General features: G+C 35.5%; 2 protein-coding genes across 3 annotated transcripts in view; one reads left to right on the plus strand and one right to left on the minus strand.

The window, feature by feature from the left end:
* Positions 1-23,203, minus strand: part of MACROD2 (mono-ADP ribosylhydrolase 2) — a 1,131,713-nt gene that overhangs the window by 1,038,957 nt on the left and 69,553 nt on the right. The window lies entirely within an intron of this gene.
* On the plus strand, positions 9,003-22,370 carry FLRT3 (fibronectin leucine rich transmembrane protein 3). The gene is made up of 3 exons (XM_081940311.1): positions 9,003-9,291; positions 15,933-16,700; positions 17,919-22,370. The coding sequence occupies exon 3, from the start codon at positions 17,971-17,973 to the stop codon at positions 19,915-19,917; it is 1,947 nt and encodes a 648-aa protein (XP_081796437.1). The 5' UTR covers positions 9,003-9,291; positions 15,933-16,700; positions 17,919-17,970; the 3' UTR covers positions 19,918-22,370.

A 23,203-nucleotide genomic window follows, 5' to 3' on the forward strand; every position in this document is an offset into this window, starting at 1 on the left:
TTTCATTTTCATAACATATAATTACATGTATACTAGTATATAACCAACATCATATTGTATTATTAAATGTTTACATCAATTCATCTTACCAACAACTCCCCAAAACCAATTATTGGCTCTTCTGCTCTCCATACACCATATTTGTACTTTATCACTTTCTTCTCCCTCTCTCCTCCCCCTCCCTACCTCCTTTCTTCCCTCAGTCATCCTTCCCTTCTCAACTTCCCCTTCCTCTCTCCTTCTCCTCCCTTCCCTTACCACTTCCCTTACCACTCCTCAATTCTCTCCTCCTCTTCCCCCCCTTCCCCTCTCTCCTATCCCTCTCTTCTTCCCTTCTCTTTCTCCTCTACTTCCCACTCTTCTAATCTCATTTACTTGGTGTATTTCAGCTTCTGAACGAGCTCCATTTTATGTTGATGGTATTTATAATTCCTTTTCAATATACATATTTAATTTTTCTCTTCCTTTTTAGTAAAAAAACAATATAACAAAAAAGTATACATATATAGTCATTGTGCATTTAACAACCCCCACCCCAAACCTAATTTTGGTTGAGCTGTAGACCTGGTTACAATTCCCAGCTATTGTCACCATTATCTTTGTATAATTATACATCCTTACATGCCCCCAATTTGTGATTCTGTCTTTTTTATCACAATAGTTTTCCATTGTAGATATATTTCATGTTCCCTCTCCATTTTTCCATACCTTGGATTAGATTACCATTAATTGTCTCTAGATGGTAATCTTAGGAAGTACTATCTGGGGGTCATTATGTATGTTCCCCTGAGTTATATAAAATAATGGTGAAAAAATAACAATTTGAAGTGACCTGCATAATGATCCCACTTATTTTCCATACAAAATCCTTGCAAGTGAGTTAGATTGAGGGCAGATGGATAGCCCAAAGTTACCCAGCCAGTTTTCATGCCTAAGGGAGAACCAGTACCCACAGACTTCCAGTTTCTAATCTAGCTCCTTAATCATTACTCCAAACTGATTTTAATATTTTAAAAATATTTAGGGTTGTTGAGAGAAATGTCCTTCTGGGTTCAGCTCCAAGTGGGGAAAAAGACACTGGAGACATGGAGGTTGCTTGGAAAGATGGTTTAATGGTGGACAGAACCACATGGCTTGAGTCCTGAACAGAAAAGGTGATCACATGCTTCCATGTTGGATGAAGAAGAAGAGAAGAGACAGAAGGGCTGGAAGTTCCTGGCTTTATACTCTCTGTTCGGCCTCACCTCTCTGTTTCCTGTTCCTGTGTAAGAGGAAGGTGATCCATGAGGACCTCTGCCCCTCTGTAGTTACCGGCACCTCTACTCTTTTCCACACACAATGGGCCTTTGCTTTTTTGCTTTCACAGGACAAAAGCAAAAACAACAACAACAACAACAACAACAACAACAACAACAACAACAACAGCAGCAAATTTTCATTCACTATTCCATCCATTTTCACACACACTCTCCTTTCCCTAACAGAAGGTCCTGTGCTCTGGCCTGACCCTAATACTTTCCAGACTCTCTCGGTAAAACACACAGAGGAACCAAGATCCAGCTGTGATTGGGAGAAGGATCCCATCAACTCACACACATGCAGGCATACACACATTTCTCACGCTTTGCCATGCTTTAAAATTAAATTTTAGATAATTAAAATTTAGAGGTACTCACCTTCTTTCCAAGCAGACTTTGAGCTCAAATTCAAAACTCCTTTAAATCTAGTTCCAAATGGCTAAGGTCCAGGAAAAATCCACCCACAGACTCAATGGCATCTGTGCCAGCATGGGAGGCTTACCTGGGCCATATCCATTGGTTAGGTTAGATTGGAGTCCCATTTGGGGTGCCAATTGTTGGGAGAAATGTCCTTCTGGATTCAGCTCCAAGTGGGGAAAAAGACACTGGAGACATGGATGCTGCTTGGAAAGATGGTTTAATGGTGGGCAGAACCACATGGCTTGAGTCCTGAATAGAAAAGGTGATCACATGCTTTAATGTTGAGTGAAGAAGAAGAGAAGAGACAGAAGGGCTGGAAGTTCCTGGCTTTATACTCTCTGTTCGGCCCCACCTCTCTGTTTCCTGTTCCTCTGTAAGAAATGCATTCTGATTGGTTGCAGACTCCCATTGGGGCCACGTTTGAGTTTCCAGATGCCATGTGGTGAGTTTCGGTGGAAGGCTAATACTTTCATGCCTCAATCCCATCACCCTGGAGCTGAAGGGGAGAACTCTTTATTATGTAGAATAGACTGGATTGGGCATTTTAGTGGCCCATTAAGGAAAGTGGGGGCTATTAAGAGTGAGTCTGTTTCCTGCCTAAAAACATGTTTCTCCATTTCTTATCCAGAGAAATATAATATTCTGCTTTTTCAATATTTCCTAGGATATTTCATTTTTCTAGGAGAGGGGTGGATGCTAACTTCCTACAGGGTTTTCACTATTGCTTTTACAGTGTGAACCAGAGAGTTTAAAAACAAAAATGTGTTCAGCACAAGTAGAAATCTTGGGACACAGCTAAATCATTGGAACAAAATCAGTAAATCTTAACCATCACACAGGTAACGATAAAGGAAAAGGTTTTTCCCTTTCCAGTCATGTCTGACTTTAGGGCACAGTGCTATTCTTAAGAATAATTCACTGAAACAGTTTAGAGGTGATATGGTACAACCTAGAACAGTGATGGCGAACTTGTGGCACGTGGAGCCATTTGTCAGGGCACACGAGGCACTGCCCTGTCAGCTGGCCAGCGCGCATGTGCGCGCTGGCCAGCTCAGTTCACCCTTTTTAAAAGCCATTTTTCGCCCTTCCCAGGCTCTAGAGCCTTTATAGGAGCCTGGGGAGGGCGAAAAGACCTCCCCTGCCCCCCTGGAGGCCCTCCGGAGGCTTCATGAGCTTCCCTAAAGCCTCTGCAGCGCAAAAAATCACCCCTACGGGCAAACCGGACATTCGGGAACAGACTTCCGGTTTGCTCGGAGGTTCGTTTTGACTGCTCCGGAGGCTTCAAGGAATCATCCTGAAGGTCCCTCAAACCTTCGGAGCGCTCAAAACGACCCTCCAAGCAAACCGGAAGTCACTTCCGGCTTGCTCGGAAGTTCATTTTGACTGCTCCGGAGGCTTCAGGGAAGCGTCCTGAAGGGCTCTGAAGCCTCCGAGGGCTTCCGGGGGGCGGGGGAGGCTGTTTTCGCCTCCCCAGGCCTTCTATAAAGTCTCTGGAGCCTGGGGAGGGCAAAAAAAGCGGGCAAAAACTGGGAGTGCCTGTAGTGCGCGCATGCGCACTGGGGGAGTCGTGCATTGCATTATGGGTGCAGCATGCCCGCACACTACCCCCCTGCGCTCCCCCCACTTATGGCACGCAAGCCAAAAAAGGTTTGCCATCGCTGACCTAGAACTTCACACTGCATTTGTGTTGGAATTCTTTTACAGTTATTTAAAGACAAAGGTATCTAAAACGAAGTATTTCTGCCAAGTAACTTTCCGAAATTCAGTATAATCTTGATGTGATGATATGCCCTACATATTGGTAATATACTCTCCAAATTATTGTTTATTCTTAACTTAAGGTAAGGCTAAGATTTATAGAGGAGAATGAGCAGAACGCTTAGAAAGCCTTAAAATATCTGACTAGATGTAGATAAGGGTAGGCGTGTATTCTTTATTCACATTAAGTTCTAGCATGGAGGATAAGAGTAGATTTTCTTATAGATATTCAAGTTTGTTCAATAATTAAAATTCCTACAACTCATACAAAATAAATTCCAGAGTTCATAAAAGAAGACCGTGGTTCAGTAAAATATGAAATAAATACCAGATGTTTTTACTCCATAAAGAATATGTGGACTCCAAGGCTCGCTGGAGTCCATTCACAATTATCTAAACCAAACATGCTCAGTTTTTTTCAAGGAAGGGCCATACTTGGACTTTGAGCAGCTTGTCAGAAACCATATGCTAAACAACTGGTATGCTCAGAAGGAAGCTACTTGATTGAAGCAAAGGCAACATTTAAACTTGGAAGTTATATTTAAGTTTAAATATAAATAATATTAATTTCAAATACAGTCAACACAACTTTTCAAGCATTTAATATTTTTCTTCTACCATGCTTAGAGAACAATAAGAGGAATGCTGTTTTAGTTTCAGAAATATATGATACTTTGAAAAAAGTTGATTTCTAAGTATTAATGCCTTAATATACAGCATCTGGCCAAAAACCCTTCTCTTGTTTACAGCTTTTTTTTTTCATAGAAATTTTTTTATTCCTCAACATCACAGGTAATGGAAAATAGGGGTCCTAATTGCTGTGAAACAGTTAGCGAGCCACTACGGATTTACAATCTAAGGATTTCTTGTTACTGTTTACTCATTAAATCGACTGATTAACTCTTTGGCTTACTTGTTCAAATACGGAGAATTCTACATCCTACTATAATGATTTATTATACAGATATTGTTGAGGGTTCAGTTTTCTGTCACAACAGTTCCTGTGGTCATTTGAGATTATGGTTAAACTTGTAAATGTAAATTGAAGAACAATTTATAAAGGAGGTCTACTGGAGCATGTGAGTTTTGCAGTACATTCTCCCAAATAACTAGGGAGTTGGAGGAGGGGGCAGAAATCCCATACTGTAGGGTTTTGTGTTTTTGTTAAAAAATTCTACTGAGATTTTGGTTTTTGCATATTTTGGAATCCTAAATTTCCTATAATGAATGTGAGAGTGATAAAGAAATCTTAGGGTCAAAGGAAGAGGGTTAAATGGAAAACAATATACAGGAGGAATTCACACTAAACAGACCTAAAAATATGGACTTAATCAGAGTTGGTATTCAGCAGGTTCTGACCAGTTCTGGAGAACTGGTAGCAGAAATTTTGAGTAGCTTGGAGAATCGTTAAATACCACCTCTGACTGGCCCCGCTTTCTGCCTCCTGAGTCCCAGCTGATTGGGAGGGAATAGGGATTTTGCAGTAACCTTCCCCTGTCACGGCCACCAAGCCACACCCACCAAGCCACACCCACCAAGCCACACCATGCCCACCAAGCCACACCCACAGAACCGGTAGTAAAAAAAATTGAATCCCACCACTGGATTTATTTTTGTATTATTATTATTATTATTATTTTAGTCTGAAACTAGTAAAACAAAAATAACAGAACTGATTAAGCTGGATGAGCTGTTTTGTGCTGCATTTCTAAATACAAGGAGAAGCTGCAGCTCAAAATCTCTTTATTCATCTAACACAGGAATATGAATAGGAACCCGTGTTTCAACCTATGTTTCAACCCTATTCCAAAATCCTCAAAACCTGATTATCTTCTCTGGGGCTCCATCATTGAGGTATTCTCCATCCACTGTTTGTACATTTGTTTTTATAATATTTATTTTAATATGGATTTTTATTTTTAAATCTGTTGCTTTTGTATTTGTCACTGTATCTGGATGTTGTGCTCCACCCAGAGTCACCTTTGCTGATATGGGCAGCTGTATAAATTTGATTAATAAGTAAAATAAATTAGCATGCAAAACATAGAAAACATTTACAATCCAATATGTATTCCATTTTAAATATGAACTGGAAACTAGATGTTACCCTAATATTTTATAAAGTGGAGTTGCGTGCCCAGAATCCTACAATAGTAACTATGCATCTACATCTGAATATGTTGCCTGCTATCTTCTCTCCTTCATCCAATTAGTACAGTATATCTTATACCACTGCTTGTGGTATTTCATGATGGACATGAGGGAAGATAGATCAAATTTCTTAAAACCTAACTATCAAGAGTGAACTGATAATTGATGGCTATATGTAATCAGAGGAATGCATACATGAAAGTGATGTTTGGGAATGTAAAAAGACACGAGTGTAAATACAGGAATGTCTAGACACATGCAATCATGTGAAAAAAATTATGCCTCTATAGGTGGTCCTCAATTTACCATCATAATTGGGACTGGACTCTCCCCAGCTGAGCAAAACAGTCATTAAGCAAGATGCCCACGTGACCACTTTGTTCAACAACTGCAATCCTGGCTCTCACAGTTGAGGTTGTTAAGTGGACAAAGCGAAAGAGGCATACAGGCTACAGAAACGAAGCTTAGATCTTAAGGATCCACGTTTCATTTCTGCAGTACACTGACAGGTTTCATTTGTCATCTCTACATGTCATCTGTACATCTGTGATGGGCTGCAATAATGAAGCTCAGATCTTCAGTATATAAGCTTTATTATTGCTGCCCACATGGCAGGGGGGGGGGGGCAGCATGTTTTAGGACAGCCAGCTAGGTGCTTTAAAGAACCTCATAAGTCAAGGGTTACCTGTATTTGCATGGAATGTTTGGATGTACAGACAGATGTATGTTGACTAAAGTGTACTGGTACAACAAGGAAGAATGGAATAAATAAAGTGTCATTCAAATCAAAATTAAACTCCTAGTGATTACATGGATTAAAAAAACATGGAAGGATTTGCTATTATGTTCTTCCAATGCCTTTGATTTATTTTGGGTTGTTTTGATAATTTCCCAGTTTAGTTTATAGCCCTGGAATTTCCCAGTGGTTTTGCTTCCAAATGCAACTCTGGTTAGAAACAGTGGTTCTCAACCTGTGGGTCGGGACCCCTTTGGGGGTCGAACAACCCTTTCACAGGGGTCGCCTAAGACCATCAGAGAACACATATTTTCGATGGTCTTAGGAACCGAGACACCAATTTTATGGTTGGGGGTCACCACAACATGAGGAACTGTATTAAAGGGTCATGGCATTGGGAAGGTTGAGGACCACTGGGTTAGAACTTACTGAGCTTTTCCAAAATCATCTAAGGTCTGCTGGTAGATGCTGTCTTCTAAAGTGAGTGGAATAGGGAGTCATGTCCAAAATATGAGTGCTAGTACTAATATGCAGATCCTAAAAAAATAGCTGAAAGGAATTCAGATTTTTAGAAAATTAAAGAATATTTTGATTCAACATATTCTTAAACAACCATTTCTGAATGTAGAATTTATTACCTCTCAAATACTGCTAGACTCTAAACATAACTGACCAAATGGCTTTGTTTCAAGAATGTGAAAGTATATTTCTTTACTTTAGTCTTTCTCCCAAAGGAGTGTCATAACATTTAGTCTGTCATCCCCACATGCTGACACCTGGATTTGCACTGCACTGCCTGTCCCTTTTGTTAACTACTGTAGGCCAAGAGAAGTGAAATACAAATTACATAAATAATTACTTCCCTGATACATAATGCCTCAATGATACCTCATTTCACTTAACAGAGCCTCAATCTTCCCAGTGTTGTGGTGTATGTTCTACCTTTACATATAGACAATCAATAGATATTAAAGAATCTAAATAATAAAAGCAAAAATAAAGAAAAATCTCAATACTATTTTTTAAAAAAATTAAAAAACGTTTTAGTATTCTACACCAGCTGTGACCTGGTAAAATCTAATTATTTCTCTAGGACCCATTGGAATTGTTCAAGAAGATTTGTTTCATTTCTAACTGATGCATTAAGCACTTGGCTAAGCTTCACTGACTAAGATAGCTGAATGTGCATTCTGCATATCTTTTTATGAACTTTCCAGTGATACATGTAGAGAAATTATATAACATGCACGATAACCTGTTGAATGATTTAAATGGACTAATGAGGATTCTAGAACAGACGAAAAAGTATTTGCAGAATAGAAATTCCCCAAAGCAAACTATTGAACAATATTCTGCAGTGAACATACTAAGCAAAAATCTGCATGTAACGCTCTAAAGAGGACAGGGTTAAATGTTTTTCCTTTTTCCTTTATCTCCCAAATATTTTAGGTCTGCAATTATTTTCATAGCTATGGAATTCTTTAAATGATCAGATCTCTTGTGAAATTAATAACTATTCCTCTTTCTTCTGATGCCCCCAAGAACTGTCCTCTCTGAACATCAGATTAATGCAGGCTGTTTATAAGGTTTGAACACACAAAATGCAGCCAAATATTTGAAGGGTTAGGGTTGAGGTTACAAGTGAACTGCCTACAAGTGGCCAGATTTAGGATCAGTACATTGGAAAGACATGCGGATGTTGGAAAAGGAATTACAATCTAGTTAATAAATTACTAGTGAAAGATAACTAGATTGCAATAGAAAACATCAGATATATTCAAACAGTCTTATCATAGAGATAAGGCATGATTGTCTATAATGCTTTATCTGTTCTAACAAGAATTTCCAACTACACAGCAGTCTGAACTGAGCATGAATGAAACATGGATAGCTGAAAGTGTTTCCAATTTCCATGCATTTGACTAAGTCATGAAAGCTCTTCCACAATATTTATTTTAGTTTTCAAGGTTGTTCCCTTGACCATTTTTTCCAAAAATGCTTCTGATGCAGCTTCAACCTCCATGTTTGATATAAAAGCATAATGTCAAAAAAAAAGTCCACTTAATATTTTCAGAAAATCTGTAAAGAGGTTCGTCTGCTTTTGTTCCTTCATGGTAAATATTAAAACTGCCTAAAGTACCAAATATCCCCTCAAATGAATTCTAAACACTAACCTTTTTCTCTCGTGTAAAAAAAAAGGTTTACGACCTAAGAAGCTGTTAAGAACAGTCGCTGACAAATTCTGCAGCAATTTAAAATTATATAATCTTCAAACAAGATCTTAAAGCCTATGATAGGGTTAGTGGAACGACCGATATATGCAACCAATTAATAAATGGAATGCGCGTTTCAAATTGTGCCCAGTCTTCAATATAATATCCCCAACCATGTCAAAACAAATCCCCCATCTGTATATCTATGTAGTGTGTTGCCAAATGCACTCGTTTGAAGAGGACTTAAATGTTGGAGGCATAGCTAACTCTGGCGAACAGTTAATTCAGTTCATTTACTTGTTTTGGCACACAAATCTTGATTTGCCTTCTCTGACGCCCTCTGGTGTCTGTAGCCCACTTTGGATTGCCTCCTTATTCATACGCTTTCTGAAGCCGAGCCAAAGCCATACCCACTGATGACATCACCTCTTTACTCAACCACTGTTAGGTGAAAGCTTTAACTTCAGACTTTGGAGGTGGGCTGCACGCACGTAACTGGAATGCTATCCCCCCTCGCTCTTTCTTAGTGAGGGAGAAGGAAACTGACACAGTGAAAGCGCCTACAACAGCTTGCTGATGCTGCTTTTTGTCTGTGGTTTCTGAAACGGAGAAGCTTTATACCCATGCTGGAATTACTAGGGTCCTGCGTTTATAAATGGAATTTCTAGATTTGTTGCTGCTTTCTTTCTTTCTTTTTTCCTACCGCAGCCTGCTGGTAAGTATTTTCACTGCTTTTTTTTAATAATTTGTATTCAAGTTTGATTCAGAGATTATAACATTTAACTACATTGCATGAGGAACGAAAAATAAGGAGCGTGAGAGACGGTTTCAAAACAACGATGAAATGCAAAAAGAACATTTATGAGTTAAAAAAATAAAAATAAAAGCGGATGGTTTAAAAACTATGTTCAAACTGGAGCTTTGTGGTTTAAAACAAACGTACCTAAATAATCAAATGGTAGACTTTGCTGTTGTGTTCAACAAAATGCTAAATAGCATAGTGATCACACAAAAATTCAGTGTGTATATTTTCTGCTATCTCCAACGCTGTACATGAGGCATGTGTGTTCCCTTAATACTTATTTTTATAGCTAAACAAGAAGATCAATAGTCCTTTAAAAATGAGTGCTCGTTCAAGAGCCAACATCTTAGTCTTCTTGGAAGAAGTTTTATTATTCTTGGAAAAGGATAGACAAACAGCTACACCTAGATTTTAAAGCTTGCATTACTACTGAAATCCCATATTTGATGCAATCTAATACCTAAGGCAGACTAACATACATATACATGCACACAAATACTCACCACATGCACACACGCACGCACATACATGTACATGCAACAATCTTCCTTCAGTGTGATGCCAAAGATGCAAAATGTATTTGACCTGCATTACAAGCCAATAAATCTAGCTACATAACTTAAGCCAATAACTCTAATGATACTTTAGAATGAAATAGAGATTGCCACATGGTTTTTTTTTAAAAAAAAAAAACAGTAGTCTAGGAATTTTGTATAAAAAGCTTTTGCCATGGTTTATTTTCTGGAAACGAGAAAATCTTCCATGCTGCAAGAACAGATTATGACTATAATTCTAAAATTATAAATACAGGGTTTAGATTTAAATTAAAACGTTAGAACATGTATGCAAAAAAGGGTGTTTTAAAAAAAGGCCTACCATTCCAACAGATTCATTTAAAGCTATTTTTAAAAAGAACTAAATGTAAGGCTTAGTTGCTACTGGTTTTCAGAAAATTGTCTAATTGTAATAGCTTTCTCCTTCATTAACTGGATATATTATAATTGATAATATAGTACCTTCAATCCTGATTAAACTATAATCCAGTGATTGTTCATTTATTTAGAAGTGAACCATACAGAGCCGTAATCTCGGCAGACAAGACAGTCCTGTGTTTCACTCATTATTCCCTATGAAAAAAAGTATAAATGGCTTTCTAAACTATTATAAATTCACACTGAATTGCTTCATGTACATGTAAATCACTAAGGAACGTCTAGCTACACACACATATACATACCCATACAGAGCTTAAATCTGCGCAAGAGCTGTGTGTAGAATTTTGAGCATGGAAAATAAGTGTACTGAAAACACTGCTCCACTAAAAAACAGTCCCGTGTTTTGTAAGTCCATGAACCTAAAAATCAGTAAGTATTTAAGATTTTAGGTAAAAGGTTTATTCCAACTGCTACTTTGGAAGGATCACTCAAAGTTGATTTAAGTGCAGTAAATGAGAATCAGTTGGTAAGCACTGAATTTACCACCATCATTATCTAACTACTTAATTTATCAGGGTGAAAAGCCTGTTTCACTTATTGTTTTAAATATTAATACAAATCAACTAGAATTAAATGCTTTGCATGAACTATTATTAAATGCAAAAATCACTAGATAATTAAAAACTGCCATAGTGAAGTTTTCAAAGGTAGTAGAAAAAAATGATTTTCTCACTTTTTTTTGAAGCAATTATTCTTCTTTAAAATAATTTGAGAAAAGTTAAGTTGTAATTTGGAATCCAACACAGACTTGATTATTCAAACCTATCTATAATCCTAGCCCTATAAGACACCCTAGTTCCAAAGCAATATCAATTTCAACTCATTTATATAGGACTAGGAGGTTTTATGAAACCTTTCGTGTTTTAGGAAAAGTTTTCTTATGTGCCATGAAAGCAAGATTGCTAGTATTTTTCTCGATATAGTTAATGTTGGACTGAATAGATAAACATATCTATTTTAGCTTCTGAACATTTTAGCTTCCAACATTTGCAATACCAGTGTTGAGAACTGTGGGTTCCTATTCATAAGTTATTATACTGGAAAAGAATTTCCTCAATTTGTTTCAACTTTAGGAACTATTCATCACATAAGATTTCTTTCCCTTCACAGCTTTTCTTCTAGTTCTCTCTCATTATCTTTTCCATTAAGGAACACTGGCCATCTACTGATATCAAACCTTATTTTTATTATTGAGATCTTCAAACTGCATTTTTAGAGTACCATCTCCCTCTAAAATTAGTGTAACAGAATAGCCGCCATGAGAAATAAATGCTTTTTGCTCTATGTACTCGTTCCTCTGGAATCTTCCACACTTTGCCTACCAGAAGCCTTTGTGATTAAAGCAGTGAAACGAGACAGTTGCATTAAAAAAGGAGAGCGAGCTTTGCAGTTGCTGTGTAGAGATTTCTTGCAGTGTGTGCTACCCCCCAGCGGGCAGAATTTCTGTGTTCAAGTTATAGCAACAGTCTTAGCTTATAGGAATACAGGGTACTCTCCTTTAACTTAAAACAAGTAATCTATTAGATAATTTGTTTTGGTTTTCTCCTAAAATTTTAATAAACTGCAAACAAAGAACTTTTAATTTCTGTACACTAAATGATGGGATTTGTTGAACAATAGCAGTGCTTTTTGTGCATCGGAAGTTGAACTCCAACTTAATTTAACTTTAACATCAGATTCTGATTATTTCTCAGATCTTAATCACCTGGACCTCCCATGCTTTCAAACAATCTTACTTCTACAAAAGTGTTCTTCCAATTACTATCTAAGCAATTAGAGTATTAGAAGACATAACTATAAAATTAAAACCTAAAATTAACAAAAGATGTTCCAACCTTCAGCAATAAAATATGTTCTGGAAATCTTTACATTAAGAGTTAGTATTTGGGAAATAAACTAACCAAAAATATAATAAGGTAGGAATATTTAAAGTATGAAGAACTAGAAAAAATTATTTAAGGTTGGCATCTCTTTAAGTCAGGATCAAAGGTCAAGTGTTGAATTCATTCTAGGTATATACTAACCAATATATTAAAAAATAAATGTTTTTAAGAATTTCTGGCCAATCATGGCAATTGTTCTCTAACATTTGGAAGATAATCAAAGTTGAAATTCTAAACAGAGTAACTTGGAGCTGGTCCCATTGAACTTAAGACACAAAGAATTTTAGTATAAAATAATAAATTAAGTCCTAAGTTTATTGATCTGCCAATAAAGCTTGCTAAATAGATTGATGCTATATTTGGAAGGGAAAGGATTTGGGATAATGCTGTAATTTCTCCCAAACTAGGAAAAGTGATTTTTTGGGGGGGTTGATTTGTTTGTCATTTGTCTTTTTGGTTTTTGCTTATTTGTTGCTTTTAAATAAGAACAATATTTCAGTATTTTTCATGCTTTCAAAAAAAGCTTAAATTTGAGTACAATTTATATTTTGTTTAAAAGTTGCATTTTTATAAATAAAATTATGTTTTTACCAGACAATTTTTAATATAAGAAATTGTATTTCTATCATTTTTAGGATGACATGCTGAGATAGAAGATATCTTTGCTCACATTGTATTATTATTTATAGAAGTCTAAAATTCTGGGAAAGCCATTGGCATCAGAATTTTTTATTATTAATACAATCGAATGAAAACTGAGCAAATCCTTATATCTCAGAGAGAAACAATAGCTCTGTGTGCTGCTTATTTGCATAAACCAAAGAAGACATCATTGAAATAAGAGAAAGATACAGAGGATTACTTCTCAAGAAAGCTTTATAGTCTTTTGCCCCAAGCAGGATATTTTAACCTCCTTGTCCAATATTTTTTTTAAATGAACCAGTTTACTGAAATACTGTTTGTATAAATTTCACAAGCAGTTTAATTAGAAAACATATTATCAACTGCATAATAATTTAAGAAAGCAATGTGATGCATTTAAGTCATGTTTAACTAAAATATCCTTATAAGACTGTTTTATAGCCAAAAAAGTTTACTAGTGATTCTAGAATGATTAATCAAAATCCATATAGGAATTAATATACCTGAAGACAAAATAGGATGAGACATTTTCCTTAATCTACAAACACTAAACCATAAATCAAATACACAAAACAATTAGTTTTGTACAGCTGGGTGAATTAATTCTACTTATTATCATGTTGATAGCCAAAAGATATATATTTTTCCAAAACACTGCTGTGGATGGCAGCTAGAATGAATTCAGCCTGCCATATCAGAATATCAATAATGAGTACACATACAATATTTTATCTAGAATATACATGGATATTATATTTCCTAAAATATTGTCACATAGTTCTAGATAGAAATATATGACAATAAGAATAATTCACCTGAATACTTAGAAGAAAAACATCTTTTTGTGCAATGCAGCAAAATAACAAGTACTTTTTAGACATAAATAGGGTTGTTGTGGACTAGTGCATCCAGAATTTCATCTTCCTCCTGTTCAAAATTAATGTTCTCTTTCAAATTTGTAGGCCTCAGTTTGATGCTAGGAAAAAACCTGGCCACAGTGTCTCTTAACAGTGGGGGACAATTCTCTTTTCATCTTGCAAACTCAGCTATAAATGACCTGATGTCAAAGAATATGTAAGGACACCACCAGAAAAAAGGCAGCACTGAACAAGGCAGCAAACTTCTATTCACTTGGCTTTATTATGCAAACACACTGTTCTCAGCATTAACTTGAAACATAAAGGATCTCTTGGAATTCTAGGATAACAGATTAAGGGAAAAGTAAAGAAAACTGTACCTCTTTCTAATTAAGAGAAATGAGAGAATCCACTTTTTTGAAACAATCTTTTCTTTCCTTCAAGGAGTCTAACTTTGTTTCATCTTTTTGTTTTCAGATAATTTTGAGGAAAAGATTGATAAACACAAGAACTATCTTGTATTGCCTTTATTTTAATCCAACACTATAGTTAATATAAAATTGGCAGTACATTGGAGATTGAATATTAAGCTGTAGACTGGAAGAAAAATTAAAAGCATATGAAAATAGACATGTTTTTCAGTTCATAAAACCAAGCTTTGCTTTCTTCGACTGAAGCAGAAATATATATTTTATACTTTTCTCTTGTTTTCCTTAAAAGACATCTCATTAAATCTGTCTTCCTTGTTAATTATATTAAAGCTTTACTTTTCCTATAAATGTAGTTCTTATTCCTGTTATATTATTCCTGCAAAATTTATTTGGAACTATTTTTCACAAACAAATATTATGAAACATTGAAAGAAATGTGTCCATTAACAAACAAAAGTGGATTACAGAGTTAAAAACTGATTATAAATTGAATTGCTTAGATGATGACTTGAAAATCTATTTAAAATTGTTAATTATGCATGTACTACCCTAATGATTTGATTATTTTAATAATGATGAAAACAAGTTCTTAATATATGCAGATTCATTGTCATTCAATACATTAAATAAAATATCAAGACAAAATACTTTGGAAAAACCAGTAAAAAAAGATTTAATTAGTAATTGTCAAATGAAATGAAAAATAAATCTCAGAGACCAGAAAGAAAGCAGAAAACACTTCACTTCACTTCACTAGCAAATTGTCTCAATTGTGAACCTATATAGCTTTTAGGAAAAGCAGTTTTGATGTTTATAATTCATTTTGATTCATTTTGCAGAAATATTTTTAAATGCTATAAAAGCTTGACTAGTCTTTTAACCATACAGCTATTTATTCTGTGCATAAATTACTAACAGTAAAAATATTAGTCAGCATAATCACCTAGTATTTTGGGATTAGAAATTTGAAACTGCAATGGGAGAACTTGATATGCATTATGATTTTTAAAATGTCCTATTAAATTTACTTGAGTTTATTTCATAGTGTGTTTCAGACAGTAGTCTTAATCATATAAGAAGACTTATGACCTGCAGATGAAAAAGTAGACTACCCACATGCATACATAACTTAATTTAAATAACTATTCTCAGAATGGCCATCTTTTTTCCTATGCATCACAATCTAGCTTGTTACAAATCAGATAGTAAGAAATGTAAATGAAAAGATTTTTCATTTTTTTAAAATGTACATGATAAAATGGTACAAAATGCTGCTACAATTCAAAATATCACCAAGATAATAGAAAATGTAGTGTGTTTATTCAACCTAGCTGTACCCTTTAGAAATATTACTGGCTGCTGCTTCTAGCAAAGGAAGGACTTTCCAAAGAATTCAGAAGGAATTCAACAAGATATTAAGCCAGCACAATATTGGGAAAAGCTACTGAACTTTTAAAAAAATGCTTTTGTATACTTTAAACTACAGGTGTTTGCCTTCTTGAAAGTAGAACATCATAATAGAAGCATACAGGTCATTCAAGAACCTTGGCCTTAATCTGCATCTTTCAGAGTCACATATCATGTTTGTCAGATTCCTTGTGCTCTGTTAACTTAAGCTCATAGTCATATTTTGGTTGGACTCTTCTTCATGCAATAGCTGAAGTGATCTTTGTTTTAAATCAATTTTCAAAGACTCTTAATAATTTCTATCTGATGGCAACTAATTTATTTTTATTACTTTTTTAGGGAAGGATTGAGTGAAATATCTGCGACAATTCCTTGTTACTTGCATTAATTTTTATTTCTTCAAGAAGAAAAGCCTCTGAATTAAAATCAAAGTCCTGCCAAAAGGAGTGGGCACGTGGAAATACAGACAGAATGAAGAAATACTTTAAACTGAAAATTCTGACCAAGTTCTAAATAAAACACAGAGCCCAGCAAGGATGGATTTATCAGAAAATACTTGCTGCTTAAGGTTTACAGCTGAATGATTCCGGACCAAAAACAGATCCTTGATTTAATGAAGAAGCCATCATAATTTAAGCCTTACACTACAAATACTTCTACAAACATGGAACTGACCATCTCTAGCTATACAACACAGAAAAGCTTCTGAGAATTACAAAGAATGCCATTTTTATTAAGGATATTAAACCAAAACAAAAAAAATTATTCACATGCAGACTTAAAATAAGGAACATTCTCTCTCTCTCTCTCTCTCTCTCTTCTTAGAACTGTTCTTCCAGCAGAGTAACAGGACTGTAAAACTTTTCTCTTAGTTAACTGGATGTTTTTAGGTTCCATGTTCAAACTTCATAGAAAACACTTACTGAATATAATGGAGCTCACCTGGAAATATACTCTTACCAATAAGAATAATTTAAAGTATTGATGTAAAAGAAGTACAGATATGAGAACTAAACAATTTATTTCTCCCAAGTCAACCTTTTTCTGGAAAACTGGATGTCCATTGGATTAGTAAGCACAAACTATTCCCTCATATATTTAAATAAGGTAAGAACCACTGTCATACTAGAAAAGGGTGTCCAGAAAAAGATAAAAGATTGACCATGTAAAATTAAAGAATATTTCCTTCTATATAGAACCTAGATGCAAGCAGTATTCAAGAACTGGGTTTCAGTCCTTACTATAAGATTTGTACAGCAACGCTGTTTGCTAAAATAGCTAGCTCAGCAGCTATGTAGTATATAGGAAACTTTGGATTGGCACATTATTGTATTAATATTTCTGGATTTTTTTTCCAATAAATTGGTTCAGTTTCTTCTTAATTTTATACAACAGTGTAACAAGTTAACTAGCATTAGTTTGCAACAAATAAGCTAATAATTATAATGCATTATATATGGACATTGTTTACTTATATTCGTAAAAGTAATCAGTATGCTGATGATCAACAAAATGGATGTTTAAGGTATGTCCATATCTCTATTATAAATAAAAGCTGCATTGCTGTCACTAAATTTGAACTATTCCCGGTTTGTATGCAGCATAGAACCAAGGCCAAAGTAGAAATCAATATGGATTTGGTTTGCAGAGATGTTTCAGCCAAACAGGTGGGACTGCTACACACATTTCATGATGGTTCATGAAAGATTGTTCAGCTGTACATTGATTATTGTGTGCTATCTATTCACTGTCAATCGTAAGGACCATATAGATAGATCTTATATGATCATTTGCATGTATACTTGTATACTGAAAGTTACAAATTTAATTAATCCATGTGGAAAGTGACAAATTTACTATCCTAAAACCCACATCTCGGATATCAGAAGCAAATACTCTATTCCAAAGAATTGAGAGTTGATCTATCATATATAGCTCTCTAAAATTTCTGGGGTGGCAAGATGATTATTTTGACTTTTGCCAAAATGACAGGATAAATTCTGAAACAAAAAATTCTAAAGCACAACAAAATAAAATCTGGGGATAACAAGGGACAGAATAAAATTTGTTGGAGTTAATTATGCCATTGTTTTGTCATTTCTTATAAGGAAATCCATTCTTATATTACTACAATTCAAGAAGTCCTATAGTATGGGTGGATATGTGTGTGCATGCATGCATGAATGCATGCATACATATCAAGAAATACAATAGCATCTTTTCCTGGAAAAATATACATCCTATATATTTTAGATATATTTCTGTCTTATTTCAAAGTAGTATTTACCCTCTGCATTCTGCTATTAATCTGATTTTCTTTCCTAGGTTATTGAAAATTAAGCACCAGTTTGTGTGCAAATCTCACTGCAACTTGACCATGATCAGTGTAACCTGGAGCTTCATCCTTATTTGGACAAAGATAGGGCTGTTGCTCAAAATGGCACCTCATTTTGCCAGTGCCAAACCATGCCCTTCGGTATGCCGCTGCGATGCAGGATTCATTTACTGCAATGATCGTGAATTGACTTCTATTCCAACTGGGATTCCAGGGGATGCTACAACTCTTTACCTTCAGAACAATCAAATTAATAATGCTGGGATTCCTTCCGAGTTAAAAACCTTAATAAAAATAGAGAGAATTTATTTATATCACAACAACTTGGATGAATTCCCTATCAACCTTCCAAAATACATCAAAGAATTGCATTTGCAAGAAAATAACATAAGGACAATTACTTATGATTCACTGTCACAAATTCCTTATCTAGAAGAATTGCATTTGGATGATAATTCTGTGTCTGCTGTTAGTATTGAAGATGGAGCCTTTCGGGATAATATTTATCTCAGACTACTTTTTCTTTCTCGAAATCACCTTAGCACCATTCCCTGGGGCTTGCCTAAAACAATAGAAGAGCTGCGCTTGGATGATAATCGTATTTCCACAATTTCAGAGCTGTCCCTTCAAGATCTCACAAATTTAAAACGTCTAGTTTTAGATGGAAATCTCTTAAGCAATCACGGATTAGGAGACAAGGTCTTCACAAATCTAGTCAATTTAACTGAACTTTCACTAGTTCGTAATTCTCTTACATCAGCTCCAATAAATTTGCCGGGCACAAATCTGAGAAAGCTTTATCTACAAGAAAACCATATCAATCATGTACCACCTAATGCTTTTGCATATCTACGACAATTATATCGATTGGATATGTCAAACAACAATCTCAGTAATTTACCTCAGGGTGTCTTTGATGACCTAGACAATATAACCCAGTTGTTTCTTCGCAACAACCCTTGGCGCTGTGGGTGCAAAATGAAATGGGTTCGTGATTGGCTGCAGACCCTGCCTCTCAAAGTTAATGTACGTGGACTGATGTGTCAAGCACCAGAAAAAGTGCGGGGCATGGCTATCAAAGATCTCAACAAAGAGCTATTTGATTGCAAAGATGAAGATGATGTAAGCACGATCCAAATTACTGCTTCAATACCAAACACGTTATACCCTGTGCAAGGACACTGGCCCATTTCTGTGACCAAATCTCCTGAAATAAGGACTGTTAATCCACATAAAAATTACAGAACAGCTTCTCCAGCACAGGAAATCATTACCATTGTAGTAAAATCTGTAAGCACGGAGACTATTCATATTTCTTGGAAAGTTGCACTACCCATGACTGCTCTGAGACTTAGTTGGCTCAAAATGGGTCACAGCCCAGCCTTTGGATCTATAACTGAAACCATTGTTACAGGAGACCGAAATGACTACCTGCTCACTGCACTTGAGCCAGATTCCCCATACCGTGTATGCATGGTTCCCATGGAAACCAGTAACCTCTATCTATATGATGAAACTCCTGTCTGTATAGAGACCGAAACTGCTCCTCTTAGAATGTACAATCCTACAACAACCCTAAACCATGAACAAGAGAAAGAACCATACAAAAATTCTAACTTGCCCTTAGCTGCCATCATAGGAGGTGCAGTGGCTCTGGTAGCTATAGCATTGCTTGCTTTAGTTTGCTGGTATGTCCACAGGAATGGTTCCTTGTTCTCAAGAAATTGTACCTATAGCAAAGGACGGCGAAGAAAAGATGACTATGCTGAGGCTGGAACTAAGAAGGACAATTCCATCTTAGAAATCAGGGAGACTTCTTTTCAGATGATCTCTCTGAACAATGAGCAAGTGTCTAAAGAGGAGTTTGTAATACATACCATATTTCCACCTAATGGGATGAATCTATATAAAAACAACCACAGTGAAAGCAGTAGTAACAGAAGCTACAGAGACAGCGGTATACCTGATTCAGATCACTCACATTCATGATAGTAAGAAAATGGAAGACTTGGGGTAGTTACTTTTTCTCACAAAGGAAGGCAACTTTATTGGTTGCTGGAGTACTACAGAACACTGGATTAAAAGACTGTATAAGCAATGTATTGTACATTTGCCATATAATTTATATTTAAGAACTTTTTATTAAAAGTTTCAAATTTCAGGTGACTGCTGCGATTAATGTAGCGAGGATGCCTGAAAACAATTCTATATTTTAGTATTTTTTAGTAATTTGTACTGTATTTTCCTTCCTACTATTGAAATTACAAACCATTTAACTTTTGTGTTCAACTGAGTAAGATGACTTGTTGACTGTGAAAGTGAATTTTCTTGCTGTGTTGAACAATCAGGACCGTTACATTTGAGATCCTTGTAAGTATAAGCACAGGCCATATTCACTTTGGTATCCGTTAAAGGTGTTTTTAAAAAAATGGCTACAAAATTGATAAAAATACAATCCTGGGTATATTAAACCAATGAGCATTTAATAAATTAAATAGCAAAGTAGTGGGCAATACCGGTTATATAGTTATAAACAATAAAATAGCTGTTGAAAACTACAAGTAATTGAAATCTCATAAGGTAGATGCATTCAAGCACATTTCATTGATGCAAATAGAGATGTGCGTGCAAAAGGTTTTTTAAAAAAATAGCAAAACCACTGTATTACAGGAGGATTGGGTAGGATGATCTGTTAAACCATTCAAAGCCAGACAAGAGTTAAATAGCATTGAAACTTAGAACACTTCAATTGTTCTGTTTCAGACAAATCTGCACAGGGAGAGTAAATCAAGGCTGGGGAACATCATCCCCTCTTCTTCTCATTGTTCCTGTCCAGTATATCTCACTGGACTGCCCACTTTCTTGATTTTCCAGTATATATCTCAATGAGATCCCACAGTGTCTCAGCTTTCTCTGTCTTTCCCTCTTTTCCCTTCTATCAATTCCTTATGGACTTGGTTTCCTCACCACCCCTTAAATTACTTATTGGACAAAACAGTACCAATTCATTCTGTGCATAGAGCGATATACATGTTTCAGTTTGGATATGGAGTCCCGGAAACCATCTCTTTCATGCAGAGAATGTTTTGCACATGTCTAATCCCAATCTTGTCATTACTGAACAAAAATGTACTTGCGTCTAATTGTTAAAATAATGATTGTATCTGTGGAAACCAGAAAGCAAAATGTAAAAGTTTCCTAAATGTCTTAAAATCGAAAAGAAAAAAACTTTTAAAATCTATGTACCCTCTAGAACCTGTATAATAGAGACAATTATTTTAATCTCACTAAAGCATATATTTATCTGAATATCCAGTTAAATATATACAACACAGATGCGTACGTATTTTAACCGTCATCAAAAATATTGCCCATTATTGTCATAGTTATCTGGAAATTTCTTAATAGACATGAAAGTGAAGACGTGTTCACCTACTTAGCTATGATATATTTTAATACCCAAGACATTTTGTTGCTGTAATTGTTTTCCCCCAATGAAAACCAAAGTGCATTTTACACCCTTTGGCCAATCTTGTATGTGCCTTTTATCAAAGTCAGATGTATTCCATTTTTAATTGGAAACGAAGTTTTCACAAATATAAAGTTAACTATAGAAAGATATTGATCTTAAAGCTTAATAAGCTATAGAATGAAGTACAGAAAAATAAGTGCTCTTCTTGTCCTCTGTACAGTACACATACATATATGTATGTGTGTGTAGGTATGTGTGTTTTTAAAAAGTGCTATATGATGGAATACCTTCAAATTTTCCATTCTGCACTGAACCAACCAAGTAAATTACGGAAACAAATCTGAATGATTGCCTGCATTTACAGAAAAGCATAGTATTTAACAAGCAGTCTTCTCTGAACTTTTTATTACAAAACAGAAACAGGATATATAGAAAGAAATAAGTTGAGTGGGACAGGTTCAGATCCATCCTTCTGTTATTACGATTTCTTAGCTTTTTGGCTAGTCATTATCTTCAATACCATCTACTTCACTAGTAGGGCTATTATTGTAGAGCAAGAGAGAAAATTATTTTACAGACTGGGCTGCATTTACCTTGGGGGGGAAGGGAAGAGGGGGAGGGGATTGCCCTTTTTTTAAGGGGTAGTAAGGGATTTTCCACAGTGAATTTTATTTTATTTTTCCTCCTTCCGGAAACTGAACCTGCAATATTCAGTGATTTGCCACTAAATGTTGGTGTTGCGACCCAGGGGGGCTCTTGGGACCCAATGTGGCCCATTCTTGTCCTTGAAGAAAGATTGGATACAAATGTATTAAAAATAAATTGTATTGATCTAAGCATTAACCTGAGTCTATCTGTTGCTTCCTATGCTCTTGAATTCTTATATGAACCAAAGGTGAACCTGAAAATCTTGAACATGAGAATTTATGTATACTATTCTCAAGGGGAATCAACTATCCCTGTATTGATAGCAAAATATCTGTTCGCCCACTCTTTATGAAACAGTAAGTAGAAGGTGTGGCATTACAAATTTGGTGGGCCAGTTATCAATGTTCTTGAATCTTCAGTCTTTTTTTAAACTGTCTTAATGCAGCAATGTTAAAGGTTTCTAATATACAGGCTATCATCACTCTTATGATTCATTATTTTTTCATTTGCCTTTCTGGGTAGGCAACTCTGGGTGGAATATTCTGCAGTAACTTCAGTTCTTTCTGAGAAGTAGATCTAGGAAGATACTGCTGAAAATTTCAAATTCCTATATATTGGCCAATAAAGATTCAGAGTTCTATACTGTCCCCCTGCACTTTTTGAGGGTGATTTGGTGTTTTGAGAAACTTAATGTCACTATGACACACTCACTTTTCCATATTATTCCAGTGAGGGTGCTTAAATTCTGAACTATTGCCTAAATATAATATGACAATGAATGTGAGCCTACAGCCTGGATCAAAGTAGAAATGCTCTTAATAAATAAACCTGAGCCAGAACTAGGATCCACTCTCTGCGGTCTGCCTTTGAAGACTTTTTGGAAACTGATCCAAAAGGCTTTAGCCTATTTATTAACAATAGCATATCCAGAATGAGTTTCTTAATGAAACAGTTGCACGGTTTTCTAATCTCCCAAATTAATGCATCGATCAACTTTGGAGAACCTCTTGTACTTCCAATCAAACCATGAAGCCTATTTGTTTGGGATTAGGGAAGGAACATTTTTGGAGACTGCTTAGGTTCTGGTCAGAAGAAAGTCTCTCTAATTTCCTATTTAACAGCCTTCTGGAAGTTTGTTAAAACCTTCACTTTTCA

Source organism: Natrix helvetica, assembly GCF_964273705.1.
Source record: "Natrix helvetica genome assembly, chromosome: 2".
Lineage (NCBI taxonomy): Eukaryota > Metazoa > Chordata > Lepidosauria > Squamata > Natricidae > Natrix > Natrix helvetica.